General features: G+C 57.7%; 1 protein-coding gene across 21 annotated transcripts in view; it reads left to right on the top strand.

Moving 5' to 3' along the window:
• Positions 1–1,222: 1,222 nt before the first annotated feature.
• Positions 1,223–23,551, top strand: part of GRIN1 (glutamate ionotropic receptor NMDA type subunit 1) — a 38,219-nt gene continuing 15,890 nt past the window's right edge. For 8 of the 21 annotated variants that reach the window (XR_015278321.1, XM_086858850.1, XM_086858849.1 and 5 more), the window contains exons 1-10: positions 1,226–1,819; positions 6,938–7,072; positions 12,947–13,123; positions 17,295–17,357; positions 18,147–18,247; positions 19,271–19,392; positions 19,999–20,173; positions 21,518–21,662; positions 21,755–21,838; positions 23,031–23,166. Coding sequence is in view for 16 of the 21 variants with exons in the window: in XM_086858850.1 (XP_086714976.1) it covers positions 1,562–1,819; positions 6,938–7,072; positions 12,947–13,123; positions 17,295–17,357; positions 18,147–18,247; positions 19,271–19,392; positions 19,999–20,173; positions 21,518–21,662; positions 21,755–21,838; positions 23,031–23,166 (1,396 nt within the window). In the remaining 5 variants the exon portion in view is untranslated. Of the gene's footprint in view, positions 1,820–6,937; positions 7,073–12,946; positions 13,124–17,294; positions 17,358–18,146; positions 18,248–19,270; positions 19,393–19,998; positions 20,174–21,517; positions 21,663–21,754; positions 21,839–23,030; positions 23,167–23,551 lie in introns of all 21 variants that reach the window. The other 13 variants (XR_015278320.1, XR_015278319.1, XR_015278318.1 and 10 more) reach the window with 5 other exon arrangements.

Raw genomic sequence — 23,551 nt, 5'->3', positions numbered from 1 at the left:
GTTCCCTGCCCGGCTGGCCCCGGCCTCGTCCCCTGCAGGGACAGAGCAGCAGCCTCTCCCTGCCTCGTTTTTCTCCAGAAGGGCCAAAGTGGCAGCTCTGGGGAGCAATGAGCTGTTCTGGCTGCCTCACCCGGCCCTCAAACGGGACAGATGCAGCCCAGGAGTGAAACCCAGGCTCTTTCTGCCATGGAGCTGGGCTGCCCTCCAGATGTTGGCCACTGGCTGCTGTGCCTCCGTTTCCTTAAGGGAGACTGATGGTAGCCCAACAACGGGTAGGTGATGAGAGCCCCAAGAAATCTCCTCAGCAGAGAAATCATTTCCCAGAGGAAATTGGAGAATTTATTGGAGGGAAATGGCTGATTTCCCTGTGAGATAATGTCTGGAAGAGTGGTGGCTCTGTCGGCAGGGACAGAGGGAAGCCAAGGAGCCAGGCTAAGCTTCTGCTGAACATCAGGAGCTGCTCTGGTCCAGGGAGGGTTCTCCAGCGCTGGAGTGCACCCAGAGCATGGCAGAGTCCATGTCACACCAGCTGTCCCCAGGCAGAGCTGCCGCAGCGTGTCCTCTAGAGGTGCTGCCTAAGTGGGAATGTTGGTGTGGAGAACAAGCCCAGAGCCCGTGTTTTACTGAGGGTAAATACTGAGGCACCGGGAGAGCCGCGGTCCCGAAAGGGCACTGCAGGTGAGAGGGGCGGAGCGGCCCCCCCGAGCCCGGCCCGGCCGAGCCGAGCATCCCCCAAACCCCCAAACCCCCCAAACCCCCCCAAACCCCCACATCCCCACATCCCCACATCCCCCACACCCCCCACATCCCCCGCACCCCTACATCCCCCAAACCCCCCAAACCCCCCGCATCCCCCACATCCCCCGCACCCCCCGCATCCCCCGCATCCCCACATCCCCGCATCCCCCACATCCCCCAAACCCCCCAAACCCCCCACATCCCCCGCATCCCCCACACCCCCCGCATCCCCTGCATCCCCACATCCCCGCATCCCCCGCCAGGGACGCTCCGGGAGGCTCCGGACGCTCCCGCAGCCGGGCTCGGGGGGACCCGGGCCGGGCAGGGACCCCGCAGCCCCGCGGGAGGGGTGGGGGCGCTGCCGCAGCGCAGGGCCCGGGCGGGGGTCCCGGGGGCGGGCGCGGGGCGGGCGCTGCGGCAGCGAGGGGCGGGCGGGGAGGGAGGAGCGGAGCGGCAGCTTCAGCACCGGGGAGAGCGCCCGGCACAGCCCGCAGAGCTCCGGGCACGGCCCGGGGACACAGCCCGGGTGACACAGCCCGGGGACACAGCCCGGGGACACAGCCCGGGGACACAGCCCGGGGACACAGCCCCGGGACACAGCCCGGGGACACAGCCCCGGGACACAGCCCCGGGACACAGCCCGGGTGACACAGCCCGGGGACACAGCCCGGGTGACACAGCCCCGGGACACAGCCCGGGTGACACAGCCCGGGGACACAGCCCGGGTGACACAGCCCCGGGACACGGCCCGATGGGGCCCCGCTGAGCCGGGCGGGCGGCCCGAGGGGCGCGGGGGGCCCGGCGGGCTCCGGGCCGCCCGTGGATGAGCACCATGCGGCTGCTGCTGCTCGCCCTCCTCTTCTCCTCGTCCTTCGCCCGCGCCGGCTGCGACCCGAAGATCGTCAATATCGGCGCGGTGCTGAGCACCAAGAAGCACGAGCAGATCTTCCGCGAGGCCGTGAACCAGGCCAACAAGCGGCACGGCACCTGGAAGCTCCAGCTCAACGCCACCTCCGTCACCCACAAGCCCAACGCCATCCAGATGGCCCTGTCCGTCTGCGAGGACCTCATCTCCGGCCAGGTACCCCGGGACAGCGACCCCCTCCCCATCCCATCCCCATCCTCATCCTCATCCTCATCCCCATCCTCATCCTCATCCTCATCCTCATCCTCATCCTCATCCCATCCTCATCCTCATCCTCATCCTCATCCCATCCTCATCCCATCCCCATCCTCATCCTCATCCTCATCCTCATCCTCATCCTCATCCTCATCCCCATCCCCATCCCCATCCCCATCCTCATCCCCATCCCCATCCCCATCCCATCCTCATCCCCATCCCCATCCCATTCCATCCCCATCCCCATCCCCATCCCCATCCCCATCCCCATCCTCATCCTCACCCCATCCCCATCCCCATCCCGAGCGGGACCCGAGCCGCCTCCACCCCGGCCCGGCCCCACCGCGGTGCCCCCGGGGGAGCCTCGGGGTGCGGGTCCTGCCCGGCCCGGGGGGCACTGCCCGCATTGCAGCCTTTATGTAAGGGAGGAGTGCTGGGCGCTCCGGGCACCCCCGGGCACACCCGGGCACCCCCGGGCACACCCGGGTATCCCCAGATACCCCCGGGCACACCCGGGTACCCCCAGATACCCCCGGGCACACCCGGGTACCCCCAGATACCCCCGGGCACACCCGGGTACCCCCAGATACCCCCGGGCACACCCGGGCACACCCGGGCTCACACACTCACCTCAGAGCACACACAAGCTCACACTCACACCCCGGGCACACAGGGACACCCACACAGCTCTGGGGCACACACACACATGTACACACTCACACACATGTATGGGCACACACACATGTATGGGCACACACACATGTACAAACACACATCCCATGTGCACACACACATGTACACACACACACACATGTACAAACACACATCCCATGTGCACACACACACATCCCATGTACACACACACACATCCCATGTACACACACACACATCCCATGTACACACACACATTCCATGTGCACATACACACATGTACACACACACACATGTACAAACACACACACATTCCATGTACACACACACATGCACACACACACATTCCATGTGCACTCACACATTCCATGTGCACACACACATTCCATGTGCACACATATTCCATGTGCACACACACACATTCCATGTGCACACACACACATTCCATGTGCACACACACATTCCATGCACACACACACATTCCATGTGCACACACACACTCCATGTGCACACACACACATTCCATGTGCACACACACACATTCCATGTGCACACACACATTCCATGCACACACACACATTCCATGTGCACACACACACATTCCATGTGCACACACACATTCCATGTGCACTCACACATTCCATGTGCACACACACATTCCATGCACACACACACATTCCATGTGCACACACACACACATGTACAAACACACATCCCATGTACACACACACATTCCATGTACACACACACATTCCATGTACACACACACATTCCATGTGCACACACACATTCCATGTGCACACACACATTCCATGTGCACACATATTCCATGTGCAGACACACACATGTACAAACACACACACACATTCCATGTGCACACACACATGTACACACACACATTCCATGTGCACTCACACACACAGTCACACACACAGACACACACACACACACACAGACACATACACACACACACACATACACAGGGTATGTCACACACACACACAGACACACACACACACACAGTGCACACACACACACACAGTGCACACACACATACAGACACACACACACAGGGTATGTCACACACACACACACACACAGTGCACACACACACACACAGTGCACACACACACACACACACACAGACACACACACACACACAGACACACACACACACACAGTGCACACACACGACACACAGTGCACACCCACACACCCCCACACCCCCCCCACACTCACACTCGGTGTGTGACTGTCTCACGAGCACACAGCGATGTCCCCTCCCGTGTCCGGGGTGTTCTGACCCCCGGTGCCGCTGGGTGCCCCCGGCCCGGCCCGGCCCCTCCACCGGCCCCGCCTGTGCCAGCCCGGCCGGGCCCCCCCAGCCGCTCCGGGGGCTCGGGGCAGGTGCCGAGCCCGGTTCCCAGCACCCGCCGGGGGTCCCCAAGGCAGCATTGGGGGGGGGCTCAGCGGGTCCGCAGCGAGCCGAGGCTCCATCCGCCGCTCCGGGACGGCCTCGGCTCCCTCCGGGGCTCAGGGGGGGCTGGCAGCCCCCACACACAGAGAAATGGCTCCTGCCGGCGGCTGCCGAGCCCTGAGCACGGCCCGAGCCCCCAGCACAGCCCCCAGCCCCCAGCACAGCCCCCAGCCCCCAGCACAGCCCCCAGCACAGCCCCCAGCCCCCAGCACAGCCCCCAGCACAGCCCCCAGCCCCGAGCACAGCCCCCAGCCCCCAGCCCAGCCCCCAGCCCCCAGCACAGCCCCCAGCACAGCCCCCAGCACAGCCCCCAGCACAGCCCCAGCCCCCAGCACAGCCCCCAGCACAGCCCCCAGCACAGCCCCCAGCCCCCAGCACAGCCCCCAGCCCCCAGCACAGCCCCCAGCACAGCCCCCAGCCCCCAGCACAGCCCCCAGCCCCCAGCCCCCAGCACAGCCCCCAGCCCCCAGCACAGCCCCCAGCCCCCAGCACAGCCCCCAGCACAGCCCCCAGCACAGCCCCCAGCCCCCAGCCCCCAGCACAGCCCCTAGCACAGCCCCCAGCCCCCAGCCCTGAGCACGGCCCGAGCCCCCAGCACAGCCCCCAGCCCCCAGCACAGCCCCCAGCCCCCAGCACAGCCCCCAGCACAGCCCCAGCCCCCAGCCCCCAGCACAGCCCCAGCCCCCAGCACAGCCCCCAGCACAGCCCCAGCCCCCAGCCCCCAGCACAGCCCCAGCCCCCAGCACAGCCCCCAGCACAGCCCCAGCCCCCAGCCCCCAGCACAGCCCCCAGCCCCCAGCACAGCCCCCAGCCCCCAGCACAGCCCCCAGCACAGCCCCAGCCCCCAGCCCCCAGCACAGCCCCAGCCCCCAGCCCCCAGCACAGCCCCCAGCACAGCCCCCAGCCCCCAGCACAGCCCCCAGCACAGCCCCCAGCACAGCCCCCAGCCCCCAGCACAGCCCCCAGCACAGCCCCCAGCCCCCAGCACAGCCCCCAGCCCCCAGCACAGCCCCCAGCACAGCCCCCAGCCCCCAGCACAGCCCCCAGCCCCCAGCACAGCCCCCAGCACAGCCCCCAGCACAGCCCCCAGCCCCCAGCACAGCCCCCAGCACAGCCCCCAGCACAGCCCCCAGCCCCCAGCACAGCCCCAGCCCCGCCCGGCCCGGCCGCTGCCCCCCAGAGCCCCCCTGCCCCGGAGCAGCCCCCCAGCCCTGCTGGCTGCCTGTCTTAGCGCTGGGCTCCTCTGCCCAGGGCATCCCCTCCTCCTGCATCCCCAGGACCTTCCCAACCTCTTCTCCAGCAATTTCTCCCCACTCGCACACAGGGCTGGGCTCCAGCCCGTTCCCCAGCTCCCTCTGCACCCTCAATTTGCTTCCAGTGCCGAGCAGGATCCTCCCTGTTCCCCCCAGGGCCCCTTCCCCGGGCAGGCTGCATCCTCCTCTCCTCTCCTCTCCTCTCCTCTCCTGTCCCTCCAGCCCGGGCGCTGAGCACATCCTGGGGCTCGGGCAGATACTCGGAGAAGGAAGAGTTATTTCCTCCAGACATCCATGTCCTTGCTGATTCGCCCTAGCTGGAGACCTGTCACCAGCCGGGGACATTCCTTGTGCCCTGAAAGGACATCGGTGTGATAAAGGATCCCCAGGGATTAGCCAGCTCCTTCCTCTCCCTTTGACACGAAATAGAATCCTGCTGGAGACCAAAATCGCAGCTCTGCCATTACAGCAGGATTTGCCGAGATCCTGGTTCCCCATTTTGGCACAGCTGCAATCCTTGGCTGGGGGCAGATGCCAGTGCCCCCTGCCAGTACCCGGGGCCAGATGGCTGCTTCAGCCCGTGCCCCCCACTCCCACCACGCTCCCACTGACCACTCTGTTCACAGCCATCCTCCGAGGGGAATTACAGCCGACTATTAAATGTGTGGTTACAGAAATCGCATTACACATTGTGACTGGAAGGGAGATGCTTCCCTTTAATCTGTAATCCATGGAAGTTATTTGTTTGGGCAGGGCATTGCACCCTGGGCAGAGCCATCACCTCCAGCCCTGGCACAGCCCCCCCTGGCTCCCATCACATCCCCCTGGCTCCCAGCACAGCCCCCCCTGGCTCCCATCACATCCCCCCTGGCTCCCAGCACAGCCCCCCTGGCTCCCATCACATCCCCCCTGGCTCCCATCACAGCCCCCCTGGCTCCCAGCACAGCCCCCCTGGCTCCCAGCACATCCCCCCTGGCTCCCAGCACATCCCCCCTGTCTCCCATCACAGCCCCCCTGGCTCCCAGCACAGCCCCCCTGGCTCCCAGCACATCCCCCCTGGCTCCCAGCACAGCCCCCCTGGCTCCCATCACAGCCCCCCTGGCTCCCAGCACATCCCCCCTGGCTCCCATCACAGCCCCCCTGGCTCCCAGCACAGCCCCCCTGGCTCCCAGCACATCCCCCCTGGCTCCCATCACAGCCCCCCTGGCTCCCATCACAGCCCCCATGGCTCCCATCACAGCCCCCCTCCATCACAGCCCCCCTGGCTCCCAGCACAGCCCCCCTGGCTCCCATCACAGCCCCCCTGGCCCCCATCACATCCCCCCTGGCTCCCAGCACAGCCCCCCTGGCTCCCAGCACAGCCCCCCTCCATCACAGCCCCCCTGGCTCCCATCACAGCCCCCCTGGCCCCCATCACAGCCCCCCTGGCTCCCAGCACAGCCCCCCTGGCTCCCAGCACAGCCCCCCTCCATCACAGCCCCCCTGGCTCCCATCACATCCCCCCTGGCTCCCATCACATCCCCCCTGGCTCCCAGCACAGCCCCCCTGGCTCCCAGCACAGCCTTTGCTCCCCAGTGCCGTTATTGTGTTAATGTGGGGCTGTTCAGCATTGCAGAAAAGAAAAGGGGAAAATAATCTCTCTGGATGGCCGATGCGCTGCCGTGAAATAATGTTTGTGTCGTGTATCCTGTCCTACAGGTCTATGCAATATTAGTTAGTCACCCTCCTGCTCCCAACGATCACCTAACACCAACACCTGTGTCATACACAGCTGGCTTCTACAGGATCCCTGTCATTGGTCTGACAACACGCATGTCTATATATTCTGATAAGGTAACTGATGCATGCTTTGCTCTGGTACCTCATACGTGTGCTGTAAACCAAGAGTGCCCATCAGGAGGGTTAATGATGTCTGCACTCTGTGTCTGTCTGTCCGTCCTCTGCAGCCCAGCCTGCAGCTCCCTCTCTCTCTCTCTCCTGAATTCCAGGGTACATAATTTTTTTGCAGCTGCCAGTGGTGACCTACATAGTGCCGGATGATTTCTGCAGCGCTGCTCTGCCAGGCAGGGCAAAGGCACGAGCTGGCTCCTGCTCTCTGCTGACAGCCAGGGGGTCTTGGGGGCCTGGGGGGGACAGAAGGTCCTGCTAGAGCTGTACATTGGGCAGGAGCTCTCTGGGGCTCGGAGGGTGTTTGGTTGCATCCTCTCCTCTGGGTTTGTGGGGTGTTGGTAGGGGAGAGGTCAGAATACCCTGAGGCTTCACATGACGTTCAGTCTGGTCAGAACTCAAGCCAGGGGTTCAGATTCCGGTGTCTCAGCTGTCCCTGTGGGAACACACAGACTTCCAGGCTGGATGAGGTTCTGCCACGGGCAGGCAGTGCCTGGCCCTCAGCTCACAGCCCGTTTGGCAAACACCTAAAGCTTTAGTAACAGCAAAAGGAGGAGCTGAGCAGAGCCAGGCCTTCCAAATGCCATTGCAGGATTTCATCCAGGCACACGAGCTCTGTGGGTGAGATGGAGCCTGCTTCGAAGCACAAATCGGCCTTTGCTTGGAAAATGTGAATATTCAAAAATGTAAATGTTCAGTGCAAAAATAGTCACTCCACCTACATGCTAAATGAAGTCAAATTTCAGGAGGAGGAGCAGAGGCTCCCAAAGAGGCAGCAGAGCAATGCTTGGCTGGAGGAGCTGCAGGGTTTGGCTTCTCCCAGCAGGGAAGCCGAGGCAGGGAGCTCAGCAAAGCCAGACCAGGGTGATGGTGGCTGCCAGGGCTGGGGACCTGCACACCCTGGCAGGGTCCCACCAGGCACGGCTGTAGATGGAAAGGGATGGCAGCAGAGCTGGCAGCAAGTGTGCAGGGGGGATTTGCTCTTTGCTGCTCTGGGGAGGAGATAGATCTGACAGAAATGTCCCTGAGAGGGTCCTTGTCACAGAGCCCACGATGGCAGGGAGAGGGGACCCTGCTCCTCATCTCTGCTCCATCTCTGCAGGGCTGTGCCCAGCAAAGTTGCTGCTGCTGCCCATAGCCCTTCTGTGCCATCCAGCCTCGGGCTGGCCTGCAGTGCTCACCCCGAGGGGCTGGCTCTGTCCTCTGCTGCTGCCAGTCTCGTCCTTTTTAAAACATCTTTTCTGCAAAGCAGCGACACAAATCCCACCTGGCTCACGCAAGGCTGGAGGAGAGACCCGTGGCTGCAGTGGTGGCCCAGTGTGCTGGCAGGGAGATGCCCTCCCTGGAATATTTGGGGTGTTGAGCAGGTTCAGGGCTGTGGGGTACACTTGTCTGGCAGAAACTGGGCAGGGAGCCCAGGCTGCCCACCCCAACACCCCTGAGAGCACCCCTGCCAGGCTGGCACCATGCTCAGCCCCCTGCCCACCGGGGCTCACAGCTCTCAGAGGAACAGGGACTGGCAGCAGGACATGGGGCAAAGGCAGGGACTGGGGAGAGGAGCAGAGGATGTCTGGGCAGTGGAGAGGACAGCGAAGGTGGGAGCAGGGTGGGGGACAGAGGGGTGGAGCTGTGGGATGGGGCAGTGGAAGGTTCTGAACACTCCATGCAGGACAGGCTGGCTCCTGACACAGGGACACTTAGCTGTTCCCTTTTTGGTTTCCAGCTTGCTTTTTTTTGCAATTTTGCTTTTGCAAAGCTTGCTTTTTTAATTCAGGAAATTATATCTTTCAGTTTAGTTTCTATGGAAACAAGCTTGTAGGATCACTTTGTATGTATGCCCCTAATTGGTTTAGGAGGCATCAGACAATTTGAGTTGGATTTCACCGGGGGCTGAAGTTGGGTTAATTATGGTCCTCTCAAGGCTGCCAGGGGAGGAAAGGTGTGGACCTCAGCAGGGACAGCTTTGCTCAGTACCTTTTGATGCTCTCAGAGCATCTTCAGTCAAGCACAGTGGTCCATGAGCTGCAGCCAGTCTTTCGGCAGAGATACCTGAAGGAAGTGAGTTTTATGCTCACAGTATCCAAGAATTTGTTCCAGAAATAATATTGCAGTCATCAGGCAGAGCACTCTGGCTTGGCCTCCTTGTGCATCTTGTGAAATCATGAGCTGTTCCTTCACTGAGAGCCTCACATCACCCAGCACAGTCCTGCCTGCCCAGGGAGGGCTCTCTGGAATCCCAATCCCCCTGAGTGAGGTCAGCAGGGAACTGGAGGAGAGAGGGAGTCCCAGGGTAAAGGCAGCAGAGCAGTTCCCATCACTGTGGTGTCCATTGCTATGCAGAGCCCTCCAGGGAGATCTCCTGGACTGAGCATTGCAAAAATCCCCCTCTGACTTCCCATGCTGGGCCCCTCAGTGCTGCTGTCCCCCGAGGGTCATTGGGGTGTTTATGTCTCCTGTGCATCTGCTGGCAAAAACGAGATGACACTGACATCTTGGCACCATGGAAAGTGTGAGATGACAGAGTGTGAGAGCAGAGCCTGGGGGAATGCAGAGCTCGGGAGGCAGGAGGCTCTGTGCTGCTCAGCACCAGATCTCCCCACATGAGGGGCTGGAGGGACACCCTGGCTGAGCCCCCCACCACCCCACAGCAGATTATCACAGCAGAGGATCAGGAGATAAATTCATAAATCAATAGATCTGCTCTGCTGCTGGAAGAGTGGGAAAATGGAGTTTAGACATCCTGGAATTGAAGAGCTTTTTCAGTTCCAGCACCTTGCCCTGGTAGTTGAAGTGAGTCTGTCTCTCCAGCCAGGGGATGGCTTTTCCCTCTGGTTCCTGCTAGCAGTGGAACCATTCCAGGCTCTCACAAGGCTTGTTCACCAAAAAGGGGTTTGTGCTCTGCTCTCAGTGGCAGTGGGTGCTCAGCAGGAGCCCTGTCAGGCAGGGAGGGAAGGGGCAGCTGGGGACACAAGTGGCTCTTGTTGGCCAAGGTCAGGGTCAGTTCTCCTCCACCGGCCCCACAGGTCAGGAGAGGCTGCTTGGTGCAGCACAGGGGTGTTTGCCCTGGGACAGCAAGGGCAGCCTGGAATGTGCAAGAGCAGACCAGGGTAGAGGAGAGATGCTCTGATGGAAGCCCCCCATCCCAGCAGATCCCCAGGGGCTCTCAGATTCCAGCTGGGAGCAGGACAGAGCAGCCCCCAGTGGCCCTGCCCCATCCCTCCCTCCCTGCACTGCAGGGAAAGGCAGAGAGGGCACTTTAATCTGAGCTTCCCCTCCTTCTGTCCCCAGAATCCCTCCCTGCTCTCGTCTGAGCTACCTCAGTTATCTCAGCTCCCTCCCACAGCCACAGCTGTGGTGTGGGGCAGTGGGCAGGCTCCTTTCCTGGCCAACACTTCTTTCCCATGCCCAGCTAGTGAATTTTACCAAATCTTCAGGAGCTTTGCAGATTGGGATCTCTGTCAATCTCTTTGAAGTTTCCCAGGCAGCTCAGCCGGGGAGTGCATTGCTAGAAGGGGAACTGACCCCACTGCCACGGGTGATGAAGCAAAAGCACATTGCTGCCTTCAGCCTGTAGGAAAAATCACTCCCCAGCCATGGGCTCTGAGCTGGGTGAGCCCCAGGGCAGACAGAAGTGAAGGAGGTGACAAACCCTTCACTCACAAGGCTCTGATGTGACCCACAGGCACTGCCATGGCCCCAGTCGTGCCCTCTCCCCTGTGGATAAAATCTCCATGCAAAGGCACCCCCAGTGCCCTCCCCAGGCTGTGCCCAGTTCCCTGCAGGGATGGCTGCTCTCCCTTTCTCACTCACTCTGCCTCCCTCCTGCCTTCTGCAGGTACAGGCTGACAGCTGTGAGTGCACTCTGTGCTTTCACACACACACACACAGGATCTACCCAAAGAGCTCCTCTTTGTATCAAACCTTGCATCAAACATCTGCAGTTCTCAGGTCCTGACCCCACACTGAATCATCACACACTGGTTTGGGTTGGAAGGAGTTTTAAATCCCATCCAGTTAAACCAAGTTGCCCCCCAAAAACCTGGCAGTAATTTTTCCCTCTTTAAGAAAGAGGAAAAAAGAAGAAAGCCATGATTGGTTTAAACACCATTTTTGCAAGCTGGTTGGGAAGATAGAAAATAACTGGATGTAATATATGGAAATTGCAGAGTTTTTTTCATTTCAAAAAGGGATTGAAAGAATTTTTATAGAATTTTGATGTTTTTAACTTGTGTTTCTCTGATTTATTTTTTTAATATTGGCTCTTCTGTTATTTTTTCAGCTCTTTTCTCTCTTCTGATTTTTTTTCCCATTTCCCATTTCCAGTTTCACTTTCCCTGGATTTCCTTAAAGCAATTGAAAATGCTCAGGGGTTAAAAATTCAGAATGTTTGGACCCAGATGGTGTGCCCCTGGCAGTGTGCAGCAGCACCTGGGAATTCCTGGCCATCTCTGCAGGCTCCAGAGAGATCTCGAGCACTGTGCTGCTTTAACTCCACATTAATCCCTATGGGCTTTTTCCCAACCCCACGGGCCAGTGCTGCTTTAGTGGGGTGAGCTGCTCTCCTGTAGCTGTGATGTTTGTGTCAGTCATACTCAGCCTTGCTGGGGCTCTCCTGGTTTGTTTTCTCCTCTGATTGAACATCCACCCCTCTCCTCAGAGTCTCACACTCGGGAAATGTTCCCAGTGCTGTGGTGGCTTTGCTGTTCCCCATTCCCGTGGCTTGGGCTGGGGCAGGAGCAGGGAGTTTAAGTTTACATCCTTTTCTGCACATTTCCTGGTCTGGTTTGACGTTAGCACTGTGTTGAGTGTGAGGAAGAGGGTTTATTTGCTGTGTCTGTCCCTCCTGTGTGTGTCCATGGGGGACAGGATGCCTTTTCCTTCCCAGTGTGTATCACTTTGGCCTGTTCAGGACATTTCTGACCCATTCTGGGCCTGGTGTCTGGATGAGCAGCTCTGGACAAGCCCTTTTTGGTGCAGACAACCATCTCAGCCTTAGAGGAAGGAATATTATGGTGCTTTATTTTTGTCCTCTCCAGTTCTGGCTCCTGCCTGCCTCCAGCACGTAGCTGGGCTGTCAAGGAGGGTCCATGCTGAGCATGAGCACTTCCACTTCCTAATATTTGACTCTAGGGCTTTTTGGACAAGCTGCATTTGTTTGAAAGCTCTCTGCCAGCTCCAGCTTTTGGTCTGATTGCTCCCCTAAGAGCACTGTACTTAATTAGGCTGGAATTGCTATTGCACAATCAGCCAACCATAACGATGCCTTTAACCGAATCAGAGAGGTTTAAATCAGGCTGGGGCACGGCTCCAGAGCTGCCTCCTCTGCCTGCTGCTGCTGCAGAACAGGCTGACCCAGAAACAGCCAGGGACTGTGTTATAAAACTGCCTTTCTGAACTTCTCCCATGGCAAATGACGAACACACAGCTGCCTGTACCTGCCTCTTGCTTTCTGGAAGGGAATCCTTGTGCTTTTTGATGCCCATAGAAAAATTAATTGTTTAATTAATAATGGTAATTATTCTAAAGGTCAGGAGGCAAGGCTATACTTGCACTGAACACTGCTGGTCATTCATGGCTCGACAGGCCTTTCTTCTCTGTGCATTTATGGACCAGGAAGCAGAAGCCCCTCTTTGCTCTGCTTTAACCTCAGAGAGGTACAATGTCATACCCAGGCTTTGCTTCCCAGCCAGAAGGAAGGCTGCAGGTCCCAGAGGTTAGCTCGAGGTGTGCACCCCAAAATGGCTTTGTGATCCCAACCCTGTCCTGCAAATGTGGCTGACACCCCCACAGTCTGTGTTGAGCTCTTGTTCTCCCTTGCAGAGCATCCACCTGTCCTTTTTGCGCACGGTCCCACCTTACTCTCACCAGGCCAATGTCTGGTTTGAGATGATGAGAGTCTTCAACTGGAACCACGTCATTCTGATAGTCAGCGACGACCACGAGGGTCGTGCTGCACAAAAGAAGCTGGAGACCCTCCTGGAGGAGAAAGAGTCCAAGGTCAGTTCCTGAACATTGTCTTGTAGCTTTGTTTAAGCAACAACAACAAAACTAGAAGTCTTGGGCTGTTGTATGTATGTAGATTTCTGTATGTAAAACACCTTTTCTTTCCATTGTAACATGGCTAACATGCTTAAAGCATCAACAGTGTCTGACTAGTACCTGACAGAACTTTGTACTTTATTCATTTCACTTGCTTTGCCATGGTCAAAATCTCCTACATGTAAATCGACTACAAAATGAAGGGAAGGATAACCTGGAGCTCTGCAAATGCCTTGCCCAAGTTTCCCACCCAAGGAGAGGACCAGTCGCTCAGCTTAGGGAAGCAGCTGCCCCACTGCAGCCACCCCGGGGCCAGGCAGACCCAGCAGTGCCAAAGCCACCCCGAAAAGCATCTTCTGAATTGGCTACTGGGGCTCAGTGAGTGCTTAGGAGGGGCAGCCAGGCCTGGAGTGACCCTCTCGGTAGGGCCCCTTCCCATCTCCATCGAAGCACATGCCAAACGCTGCTTGCCCGGCACCCCATGCTGTCACAGGGTGGGACAGGGACCTTGCACCGGCTCTCAGGGCCAGCAGGAGCAGGGAGGGAGGCAGGGCAGGGCCCCGAGGCACAGGAGGACAAAGCACAGACCTGCAGCATGGAGGGAAAGTGAACAAGTGTTCAAGACAAGCAGAGAAGGAGAGCATAGGAAGCTGGTTGGCTGCAATCTGCAAGGCAAGGAACCACCTCCAGTCCTGTGGGGTGGAGTCCCAGCACGTCCTCTCTCCTGGGCAGGGTGAGGTCCCCTTCCACTGGGCAGAGCCCGAGTTCATCCAAGTCTCCAGCAGCATCAGCACAGGCACCCATTTGGGGATGTTCCCTCCTGGATCACAGCCAGGGACCCCAACCTGCAGCTGCTGGACCTTTGGCAGTCTCAGCTCTTGAGGAGATGTGGCCATAGATTCTTCTTGTGGTTGGAGCTGGTGGCTGAGCTGAGAGATGGGACCCTGTGACTGCTCTTTGTCACCCTCCTGGAGGAAAAACTGCTGCAGGGATGCAGGCTGGCACAAGCCACACTGACCTGCAGACTCCTGATTTTGGCAGTGATTTTTAAGAAGTTCCATCCTTGCTGCATCTCAGGCTGTCACAAGGCACTGATGTTCCACAGAGGGACCCTCCTGCCTCCAAAGGCAGCTCCCCACTGGGTGACAGCAGGATGTTTTCCCCCAAAGCCTCTTCCTGCACAAAGCCCTTCATCCAGGGAGAGCCACTGTCAGTCCCTCATCCCTCCTCTTGAACTGCTCTTTCTGTTTTCCTGTAGCTCCTGTGCATCCCATTTTGCTGATTCCTCTCATGCCTCCTCTCCTGTTTGCCCCATGTGGTGCTCCCAGGCACAGGGTGCATTTCTTCTTCAGCCTGTCCACCCTGCAGGAAAGCCTTTGAGATCTGGAGCTTGAAATCTGGGGAGGGAGGGTCTGTCCTCAGACCTTCCCTGTATTTGCACTGCATGTCTTGGTGTTCTCTGGCAGCCCCCCGGGCTGCTGCAGACGCTCGGGCCACTCTCCAGCCTGGGGCACCTGCTCTGCCTTGCCTTCTCCCTGGGGTGTGCCACTGCTTCTTGTTTCTGTTTCCTTTGAGGAAAGGTCAGGCAGACTGGTCTGACCGGTCCTGCAGGTGGCAGATACCCCACTGGGGCTTTCCTGTCCTCCTCCACCTCTTCTTCCAGTCTCTTTTCTGATCACTGATGTGCTGACTCTTTCCATGCCACCAAGGTGTACCATGGGCTCCTCCCCAGCCTCTCCAAGGACAGCCTGTGCCCTGGGGAGGGAGCAGGCAGGATTCCTGATCTCAACCTCTTCAAGGCTCAGATCGCAGCCCCTGAGGACCTGGAGGACCTGCTCAGGCTCAGAGACTCACCCGCCCACCTGAGCTCTTGTTTTGGGGCATGGCTTTGCCCCAGGGTCTGTGCCAGCCCCGTGTGCCATGCAGGCACCACTGCAGCTGCTACAGCACCCTGAGCTCAGCACTCAGGCCATGCTGGCCAGCCCAGAGTGCCCCATGTGCTGGCCAGCCCAGAGTGCCCCATGTGCTGGTCAGTCCCAGAGTGCCCCATGTGCTGGTCAGTCCCAGAGTGCCCCATGTGCTGGCCATGTGCCTGGCTCTCAGCCTGGAGCTGCTGCTCCACCCAGCCCTGCTCTGCTCCTTCATGGGGTTCCTGGGGCTCGAAGGGGGTGCTGGACACGGTGAAAGCAGAGCTGGCAGGTCCTGCTGTGCTCCCTGCCTTTCTCTGCGACAGTGCTGCTCATTGTGACCATTTTTTGAGTGAGTGCAGGAGCACACGGTGGAAAGGGAAATTCTGATTTGTTGGTCCCTGTGTGAAATGTGAGGATCAGAGAAGGGCTGCAGGACCACATGGAAAAATGGGAAAAAGAGGATTATTAGTGTAGTTCTGGAAACAGGACTAGTGACAGGGAGAGGTGATCGAGGCCAGCCTTGTTGCACCCAGGACCAGCCTGGGCCAAGGTGCCAGCACATCCCAGGAACCCCTGGCTGGAGGCTGCAGCATGGATGACGGAGTTCTTGGCTACACTGACAGTGCCTGGGGAGAAGTGACCAGTGTTGCCTGACTGGAGAACATTCCTGCTGTATCTCTGGTCTCTTTGTAGCAGTCATTAACTCCAGGCTCACTGCAGGCCCAGCAGAAGCCACTAAGAAGCCACTGCAGAAATCCTTGCTGTGGGAGTCATCAGAAATGAAGGCAGACCTGGGCTCCAAGCAGATTTTGCCTCTTCAGATACTTTCCCTTGCCAGGACTCAATTTCTTTAAGTAATGAAAAACATTTTGGGCTGCATCCAAGGGGAAGAAAGAAAAGATCTCACGACTGCATGGAAAGGAGACCTGGCAAGATGTCCTGCCAAAGACTGGCCTGAATGCTCAGGAAGAGGCAAGTTAATTGGTTTGGAAAGCAAGATGAAGAGAAATCTGTCTGTCTGAGGAACAACCTGGGAACATGGACCCCTGTGCCCTGGGGGTGCAAAGGGTTGGGTTCCTGGCAGGGATCCATTGCCATCAGGCTCTGGAAAATGGAGATGAGGGTAGAGCTGTGTCCCACACCCCATGTACACAGATCAGGGACGCTCAGCTGGGGCAGGGTCAAGGAGAAGATGGCAGACTGTGTCCCACCAAAACCTGCCAAGCCATCTCCTGAAGGCACTGTCAGGTTGCTGTTAGTGGTTGCAGGGGCTGCTCCAGGAAGGTTCTGGGGCTCTGAGCAGAGGCTGGGGACCCTCAGCATGCTGCCTGCTCCACAGGAAAGCTCCAGCACTGGGTGCCCTGCCCCGGGCTCCTCTGGGGCCAAGCAGCACCAGCGGGGCAGGAGCAGGATTTCTGCCCCAGTCCCATCTCTCGGGGGTCAGCACACACCCCCAGCCCCACGGGCACGCTCCAGGCAGAACAGCGAGCAGGGAGCCCCGCTAGCCATGCTTAGGGCCAGTTATGGGCACCCTGCTGCCAGGGCCACCCGTGTGCCACAGAGCCATCAGTGCCCTGGCCCTCCCCAGGGACCAGGTAACAGCTGCAATGTCATCCCATGTTCACCATTGCTCCATATCGCCACGCTTTGAGCCAGCACGGGACGTAGAGAACTTTATCTTTCTCTTTTGGATGTCAACAGAGCTGAAAAAGCTGCTCCCTCCTTTCAGGGGGTGAGAGGTTCAGCTGAGACACCTCACTTTGTGTGGACAGGATTGTAATTCTGATAGTGACGCTAGTAATGCTAATACTCTTAACTGTAACAGTTTGTCTTTATCCAGCACTTTCCGTACACAACATTTTGTCCTTTACTTCCACAGTAATTCCATGGAAACCCAACCACTTAGGCCCTTAGATTGTTTCTGAGCTTAAGACAAAAATTCCTTGCTGAAGAATTCCCCAGTCCCTCAAGGGAAAATGCAACAGCATCACACCAGCTGTGCCACTCAGGCTTTGCTCTCAGATTGCTCCGTGACTCCCGTGAGAGCTGAGGCACAATCTCTCCTGATAGTGGTTTTTGCGAGCTCCAGCGTTATAGAGACCCTTTAGCAAACAGTGGAGGAGGAGGTGGATGTTGGATTGCTTTACTACACGTCATTTTCAACTGTTTATAATATTCTTCTGTGTCTACATATTTTCTCTGTGCACATTATTCATCAGAGTAAAAAAAGGAACTATGAAAACCTCGACCAACTTTCCTATGACAACAAGCGAGGACCCAAGGTATATATGCATGGAAATGCACGCCGCCCACCAACCTAACTAGCAAATGAAAAATAGCCACAGCCAACAGAAAAATAAAAAAGAGAAAAAAAAAAAAAAAAAAAAAAAGAGAAAGAGAAAAAAAGAAAAGAAAAGAAAAGAAAGAAAAAAAAATATCCATGACTATGTCTCTTGGTAGCACGTTTTTATGTTGAGATAGTTTGGTTTGGACTTGAGAATGGAAACTTAGCCAGCTGACCCTGGAAGGATTTCTTTTTGAAACATGCATGTGAACCAGTAATTAACTTGCAAGTTCTTTTTTTTTTTTTTTGAAAAGTTGAACCAACCCCCTTTCCTCCCCAAAGGAAACGGTTCCTTGGTGTAAGTTGTTCACTTTGATTCCCAAAGGTTAACCCTGTGCAATATGTTTTTTTCATTTCCCATGTTTTTGAAAAACAACACTCGTTTGAGTTTTCAATTGCATTTCAAAGCCTTTTTCTCTTTCCTGTACAATGCACGCCTCTTTTTGGGTCTTGATTGACTTCAGTTTGCATGCACAGTGCAAAAAAAAAAAAAATTAAAAAAATTAAACAACCAAAAAGCCAAAACATTAAAAGAGAAAGGAAGGAAGGAAAGAAAGAAAAGAAAGAAAGGAAAGAAAAAGAAAAAAAAAAAATAACTATAACCAACCTTATTTAGCAGACTTTTGTGCAGTTTAATGAATTCTCTTGACCCTTTTCTAGATAGCATGGCTCTCACCACCAGTCCTGGGGCTCACTCACTAACCAGCTTTGCTCACACTAATCACAGGCTGAGAAAGTGCTTCAGTTTGACCCTGGAACCAAAAATGTGACATCGCTGCTGCTGGAGGCGAAGGAGCTGGAAGCCAGGGTGATCATCCTCTCTGCCAGGTGAGGCCCCTTCCCCTCCCCGCTCCCATCTCCTCTCTTGCAACGCTGCCAGCACTGGAGGCACCGTGCATGTGGGGTCTGAGCTTCCCGAGAGAACCTGCCCCAGTCTGCGGGGCTGGGGGGGCTGGGGGGGCTGGGGGGGCTGGGGGTGATGGGGGTGATGGGGGTGATGAGGATGATGATGATGATGAGGATGCTGAGGATGATGACGGTGCTGAGGATGCTGAGGATGCTGAGGATGCTGAGGATGATGAGGATGATGATGAGGATGCTGAGGATGATGAAGATGATGATGGTGCTGAGGATGCTGAGGATGCTGAGGATGATGAGGATGCTGAAGATGATGAGGATGATGATGGTGCTGAGGATGCTGAGGATGATGAGGATGATGAGGATGCTGAAGATGATGAGGATGATGATGGTGCTGAGGATGCTGAGGATGATGAGGATGCTGAGGGTGCTGAGGATGCTGAGGATGCTGAGGATGATGAGGATGATGATGAGGATGCTGAGGATGATGAAGATGATGATGGTGCTGAGGATGCTGAGGATGATGAGGATGATGAGGATGCTGAAGATGATGAGGATGATGATGGTGCTGAGGATGCTGAGGATGATGAGGATGCTGAGGGTGCTGAGGATGCTGAGGATGCTGAGGATGCTGAGGATGCTGAGGATGCTGAAGGTGCTGCTGGCCAGGCAGACACAGTCCCTGGCAGGGCTGGCTGTGCTGCAGAAGCAGCTGTGGTTACTGACGCTGTGTCCTGGCCCTGCTGGGAGCGAGGGGAGCGTGGTGGCCCCATGGCCACAGCACAGTGTGCAGTGTGCGGGTGCTCGGCAGCGCTGGCACCTGCAGCACCAGGCGAAGCGGACAGTGAGGTTCCCATGCGGGATTTAACCATTGCCCAGCAGAGCCGGCAGGCAGGGTCACCTGGGCTGGTGTCCTGCCTGGCACCGCCACCCTCGGCGTGTGACAGCGGGGCCAGCTGGGGCCACACGGCCGCTCCCTTGGTGTCTTTGCAGCGAGGATGACGCGGCCACGGTGTACAGATCAGCGGCCATGCTCAACATGACGGGCTCGGGCTACGTGTGGCTGGTGGGGGAGCGGGAGATCTCGGGCAATGCCCTGCGCTACGCCCCGGACGGTAGGAGCTGAGGGAGCCGGGCCTGGGGAACCGGGGGAGCCCAGGGGAGCCGGGATGAGCGGCCCCGGCCCTGCCCGGCAGCTCCGGAGCTCAGGGAACCGGGCCTGGGGAACCGGGGGAGCCGGGATGAGCGGCCCCTGCCCTCCCCGGTACCTCCCGAGCTGAGGGAGCCGGGCCTGGGGAACCGGGATCGGGGGGATCGGGGGCTCCTGCCCTCCCCGGCACCTCCCGAGCTGAGGGAGCCGGGGGAGCCCAGGGGAGCCCGGATGAGCGGCCCCGGCCCTGCCCGGCACCGCTCGGGCTGTGGGACAGCGGTGCCGTGCTGGTTCCGAACGGAGCCTCCCGCACCCCCCGCTCCCTTCTGGGCGTGCGGGCTCGGCCTTGGCCTCGCTGCCGCCCCAAATCCGCGTCCGAGCCGCCTGTTCCCCGGGGGAATGGGGCCAGGGCCTGGGCCTGGCTGCGGCCCAGCCCCGCTGCCCCTGGCCGCTCCTGCCTGAGGCTCGGGCAGCTCCCCCCGCATCCAGGGCATGCTCAGCCTCGTGCTCGCTGTCCCCGGAGCGGGGCACGGTCCCAGCAATGCTGAGCCCTCCCCTCTGCCCTCGGCAGGAGTGATCGGCCTGCAGCTCATCAATGGCAAGAACGAGTCAGCCCACATCAGTGACGCTGTGGCCGTGGTGGCCCAGGCCGTGCATGACCTGTTTGAGAAGGAGAATATCACAGACCCACCGCGGGGCTGCGTGGGCAACACCAACATCTGGAAAACAGGACCCCTTTTTAAGAGGTACTGGGGAAAGGGTCCTGCTGGAGGGAGCAGAGGACCTGGTGGGGGAGAGCTGGAAAAGGTGGGAGCATGTGGAGAAGTGCAGGAGGACATTGTTCAGGGCATCTGTCACTAAAGCTTTGGGGCATGTGGCACAGGGCTGCCTGGACTCTCCTGCATGGTTTGGATGTGAGGGCTACGTCTCTCCTAGAAAACTCTCCCAGACACAGGCTCAGGCAATGGCACCCAGCTTTTCCAGGCTCTTTAGGCATCATCCTGGTGCCTGGCACCAATTCAGTCCATGTCAACCCATGCTACCCTGGGCAATGCTTAGACAGCTGGGATGTGTGGGCAGGTAAGGAGGAAAAGATTCCCTCTAGGAGGAAAAGACTGGGGACCATGGTCTCCTCCAATCTGGAGCTTAATTCCATGGGTGAAAGTGGGAGAGAGGGTGACTTCTGCCAAATCAAGGTAGGGGGATATTTCTGTCCCATTTTATCTTGGTTTCCTGCTGAACATTCCAAGGGCTGTGGCATGGATCCAGCGCTGCAAGCAGGGCTTGGTGGCAAGGGATGTCCATGCATGGGACATGCTGTGGATTTGGGACATGCTGTGGATTTGGGACATGCTGTGGATTTGGGACATGCTGTGGGTTTGGAGCTGGGGTGTCACGGACAGGAGCATGTGCCTGAGGGGTTCTGCTGCCAGGGCAGGGTGATGGCAGGTCCTGCATGCGCTTCCAGACCCCAATTCCTGCAGCACTGCAGGTGCTGGGGCCACAGGGGCTGGGCCTTGGTGCAGCACTCCCTGCAGATCTGCGTTCTGTTGAGCATGAGAGCTGCAAAGCCTGCAGATTTGTTTCAGAGGCATTGCTGGCATCCCCTGCAGTGACAGTCTTTGGCATGAGCGAGTCAAGGCTGTTCTTCACAAGTGGCTCAGGCAATCCTATCACCTTTCCAGGGTCTGGGGGCTGTTTCTGTCCATGGTGGTGTTTGTGTGTGCCTGGGCCACTAGCCAGGCTGGGATGGGCAGGTGCCAGGCACAGCACCAAAGCTGTAGCACAGGCATATCTCGCAGGGAACCCCCAGAGGAAAGTGTCCTCTCCTCCGATCATTCCAGAGAGGAGTGGGACTGATCTGGGGGAGAACAAGGGGCAATGGCAGCAGATGTGACAGAGGACATTTGGGAAACTGATTCTATGCCCCAGGAAGGGATGGCCACAGACCAGCCTTGGCTGGACTTGTACAGGGTAGTGAGCTTATGGCAGGTAACTGAGAGGAGGCATTTGCCTTTCTGATGCCTGGTGAGGCGTCTTAATGGCCCAGCAGCTGTTCCAGGTTGTCCCAGTTGTGTTTCTCTCCACAGGGTGTTGATGTCCTCCAAGTACTCAGAGGGTGTCACCGGCCGGGTGGAGTTCAACGAGGACGGGGACAGGAAGTTTGCCAACTACAGCATCATGAACCTGCAGAATCGGAAACTGGTCCAGGTTGGGATTTACAACGGCAGCAATGTACGTGCAGGCCTGGACTGGGGAAACAGGGCTGGGGCACTGGGGTGTCCACCTTGGCCTCATGTCCATCTGCTTCCTTTGGGATCCATCAGGTCCTGACCAACGACAGGAAGATCATCTGGCCAGGGGGGGAAACGGAGAAACCTCAAGGCTATCAGATGTCAACCAAATTGAAGGTAAGAGCAAATGGCATTAGGGGCAGGGCTTCTCACTCTCTGCATGCCAGGCAGTGACTTCATCTCCCTCCCACCTCTACGGCTGCTCTGCAGCTGGCAGCAGCAGTTGCAGTGCCAGGAGAGGATATGGGAGAGAAACAGAGAAGGTACAGCAGGGTGTTCAGAGCACAGCTCTCAGCTGGAGTCAATCTAGATAGGGTGGCAGGCATCCTTGGCTTTGGAAAGAGACAGGTGGGAAGTGGAAATGAGCACAGAAAGACTGGAGGGACAAGGTGTTGACCATTTCTCATGGGAGCCAGAGGACACCTGTCACAGATTTGAGAGAAACACAAGGATGGGCTCTGTTGGTCAAGGCATGGTTCAGCTCTGCTGCACAGTGCAGAGGCCAGGTGGAAACAGATTCAAAAGATTAAACCCTCTTGTGGAGGGTGGATAGACTGGTGGCTGCGAGGCTGAACTCAGGAGGTCCCTGGGGAGCTGATGGCCAGAAGCTGGAGGCATCAGATCCCTCCAGTCTTGCTTTGCTTCTCATGCTGTTCTTTTAAGTGTTGCTCAGCAGCCCCTTCAGTGGCTGGATCCCACTTCAGTGACTGGATCCCACTTCAGTGGCTGGACCCTGACCAGGCTGATTTTACCACTATGGCCATTCATTTGTCCTACTGTTCATTTGTCCAGCAGGTGAAATCCCATTGCCACTGGCAGTGAGCCCTTGTTCCCACGAGGTGCTATGGGTATGTTGTGATTGCTGTTTTGCTGAAAGGTCCCGGGCAGGACTGGAACACCTGCATTCACTTGGGGCAGTGTGACAGGATCTAGAGCCCCTTTCCAGGCTCTAGGCCTGGCTGTGTGGTGTCTCCCATCAGTCTCCTGGTAGGGAAAGAGATCTTGAGGCTCAGCTGAAAGTGCCACATGAAGGAGGACACTCCTCACCTTGGGTGCAAGGAAAGGAAATGTTCTTGGTGTTCTTCTTGGCAATGCTGTGTTAACAGTTGGATTCCGTGATCTTAAAGGTATTTTCCAGCCTAGAGGATTCTCTGATTCCCTGTGCCAAAGCCAGGTGCTGCTGCTGGGCTGAGATGACAGCTGGGGAGGGCACCACAGCTCCTGTGGAGAGAGCAGCCCAGCTCCCAGCATGGGAATGGAGCTCTGGAGGGAAACACAGACCAGAGGGTGTTTGTGCTTCACCTCACAGATTGTGACCATCCACCAAGAGCCTTTTGTGTATGTGAAGCCCACTCAGGCAGATGGGACGTGCAGGGAGGAATTCACCATCAATGGAGATCCTGTCAAAAAGGTCTTCTGCACTGGACCCAATGAGACCATCCCAGGTAACTTGGTCTGGTGGGGACTTCCATTCCAAGAAGAGGTCCCAGGGAGGGTTCTCAGTCACACAGGAGGCCCAGAGTGGTGACAGCACAGCTGGCCCCCAGCAGCCCCCCGTCAGCTCAGTGCTCTGCGCAAGTTGGGCCCTGGCATCCAGGGGCTTGAGCCTTTCCCACTGTCTCTCTTCTGGATGGGCTCTTCCAGGGCTGCTTTGAGGGATTGCATCCCAAGTTTGTGTCCTGACATGTTCCAATTCTCTCTGCCTTGATGTCCAGCAGCACATGGGACATGGGAAATGGCAAAGGAACGGGACCCCTTTGTCCCCAGCCTGCCAACACCCACGGGTGACAGAGGATGGTCAGGCAGATGGCCCTGAAGGATAACATGGTT

The sequence above is a fragment of the Cyanistes caeruleus genome, chromosome 20 (genome assembly GCF_971803275.1).
Source record: "Cyanistes caeruleus chromosome 20, bCyaCae1.hap1.1, whole genome shotgun sequence".
In the NCBI taxonomy this organism is placed as follows: domain Eukaryota; kingdom Metazoa; phylum Chordata; class Aves; order Passeriformes; family Paridae; genus Cyanistes; species Cyanistes caeruleus.
Note: the sequence above shows the minus strand (reverse complement) of the source record. Positions and strands in the feature narration are given on the sequence as shown.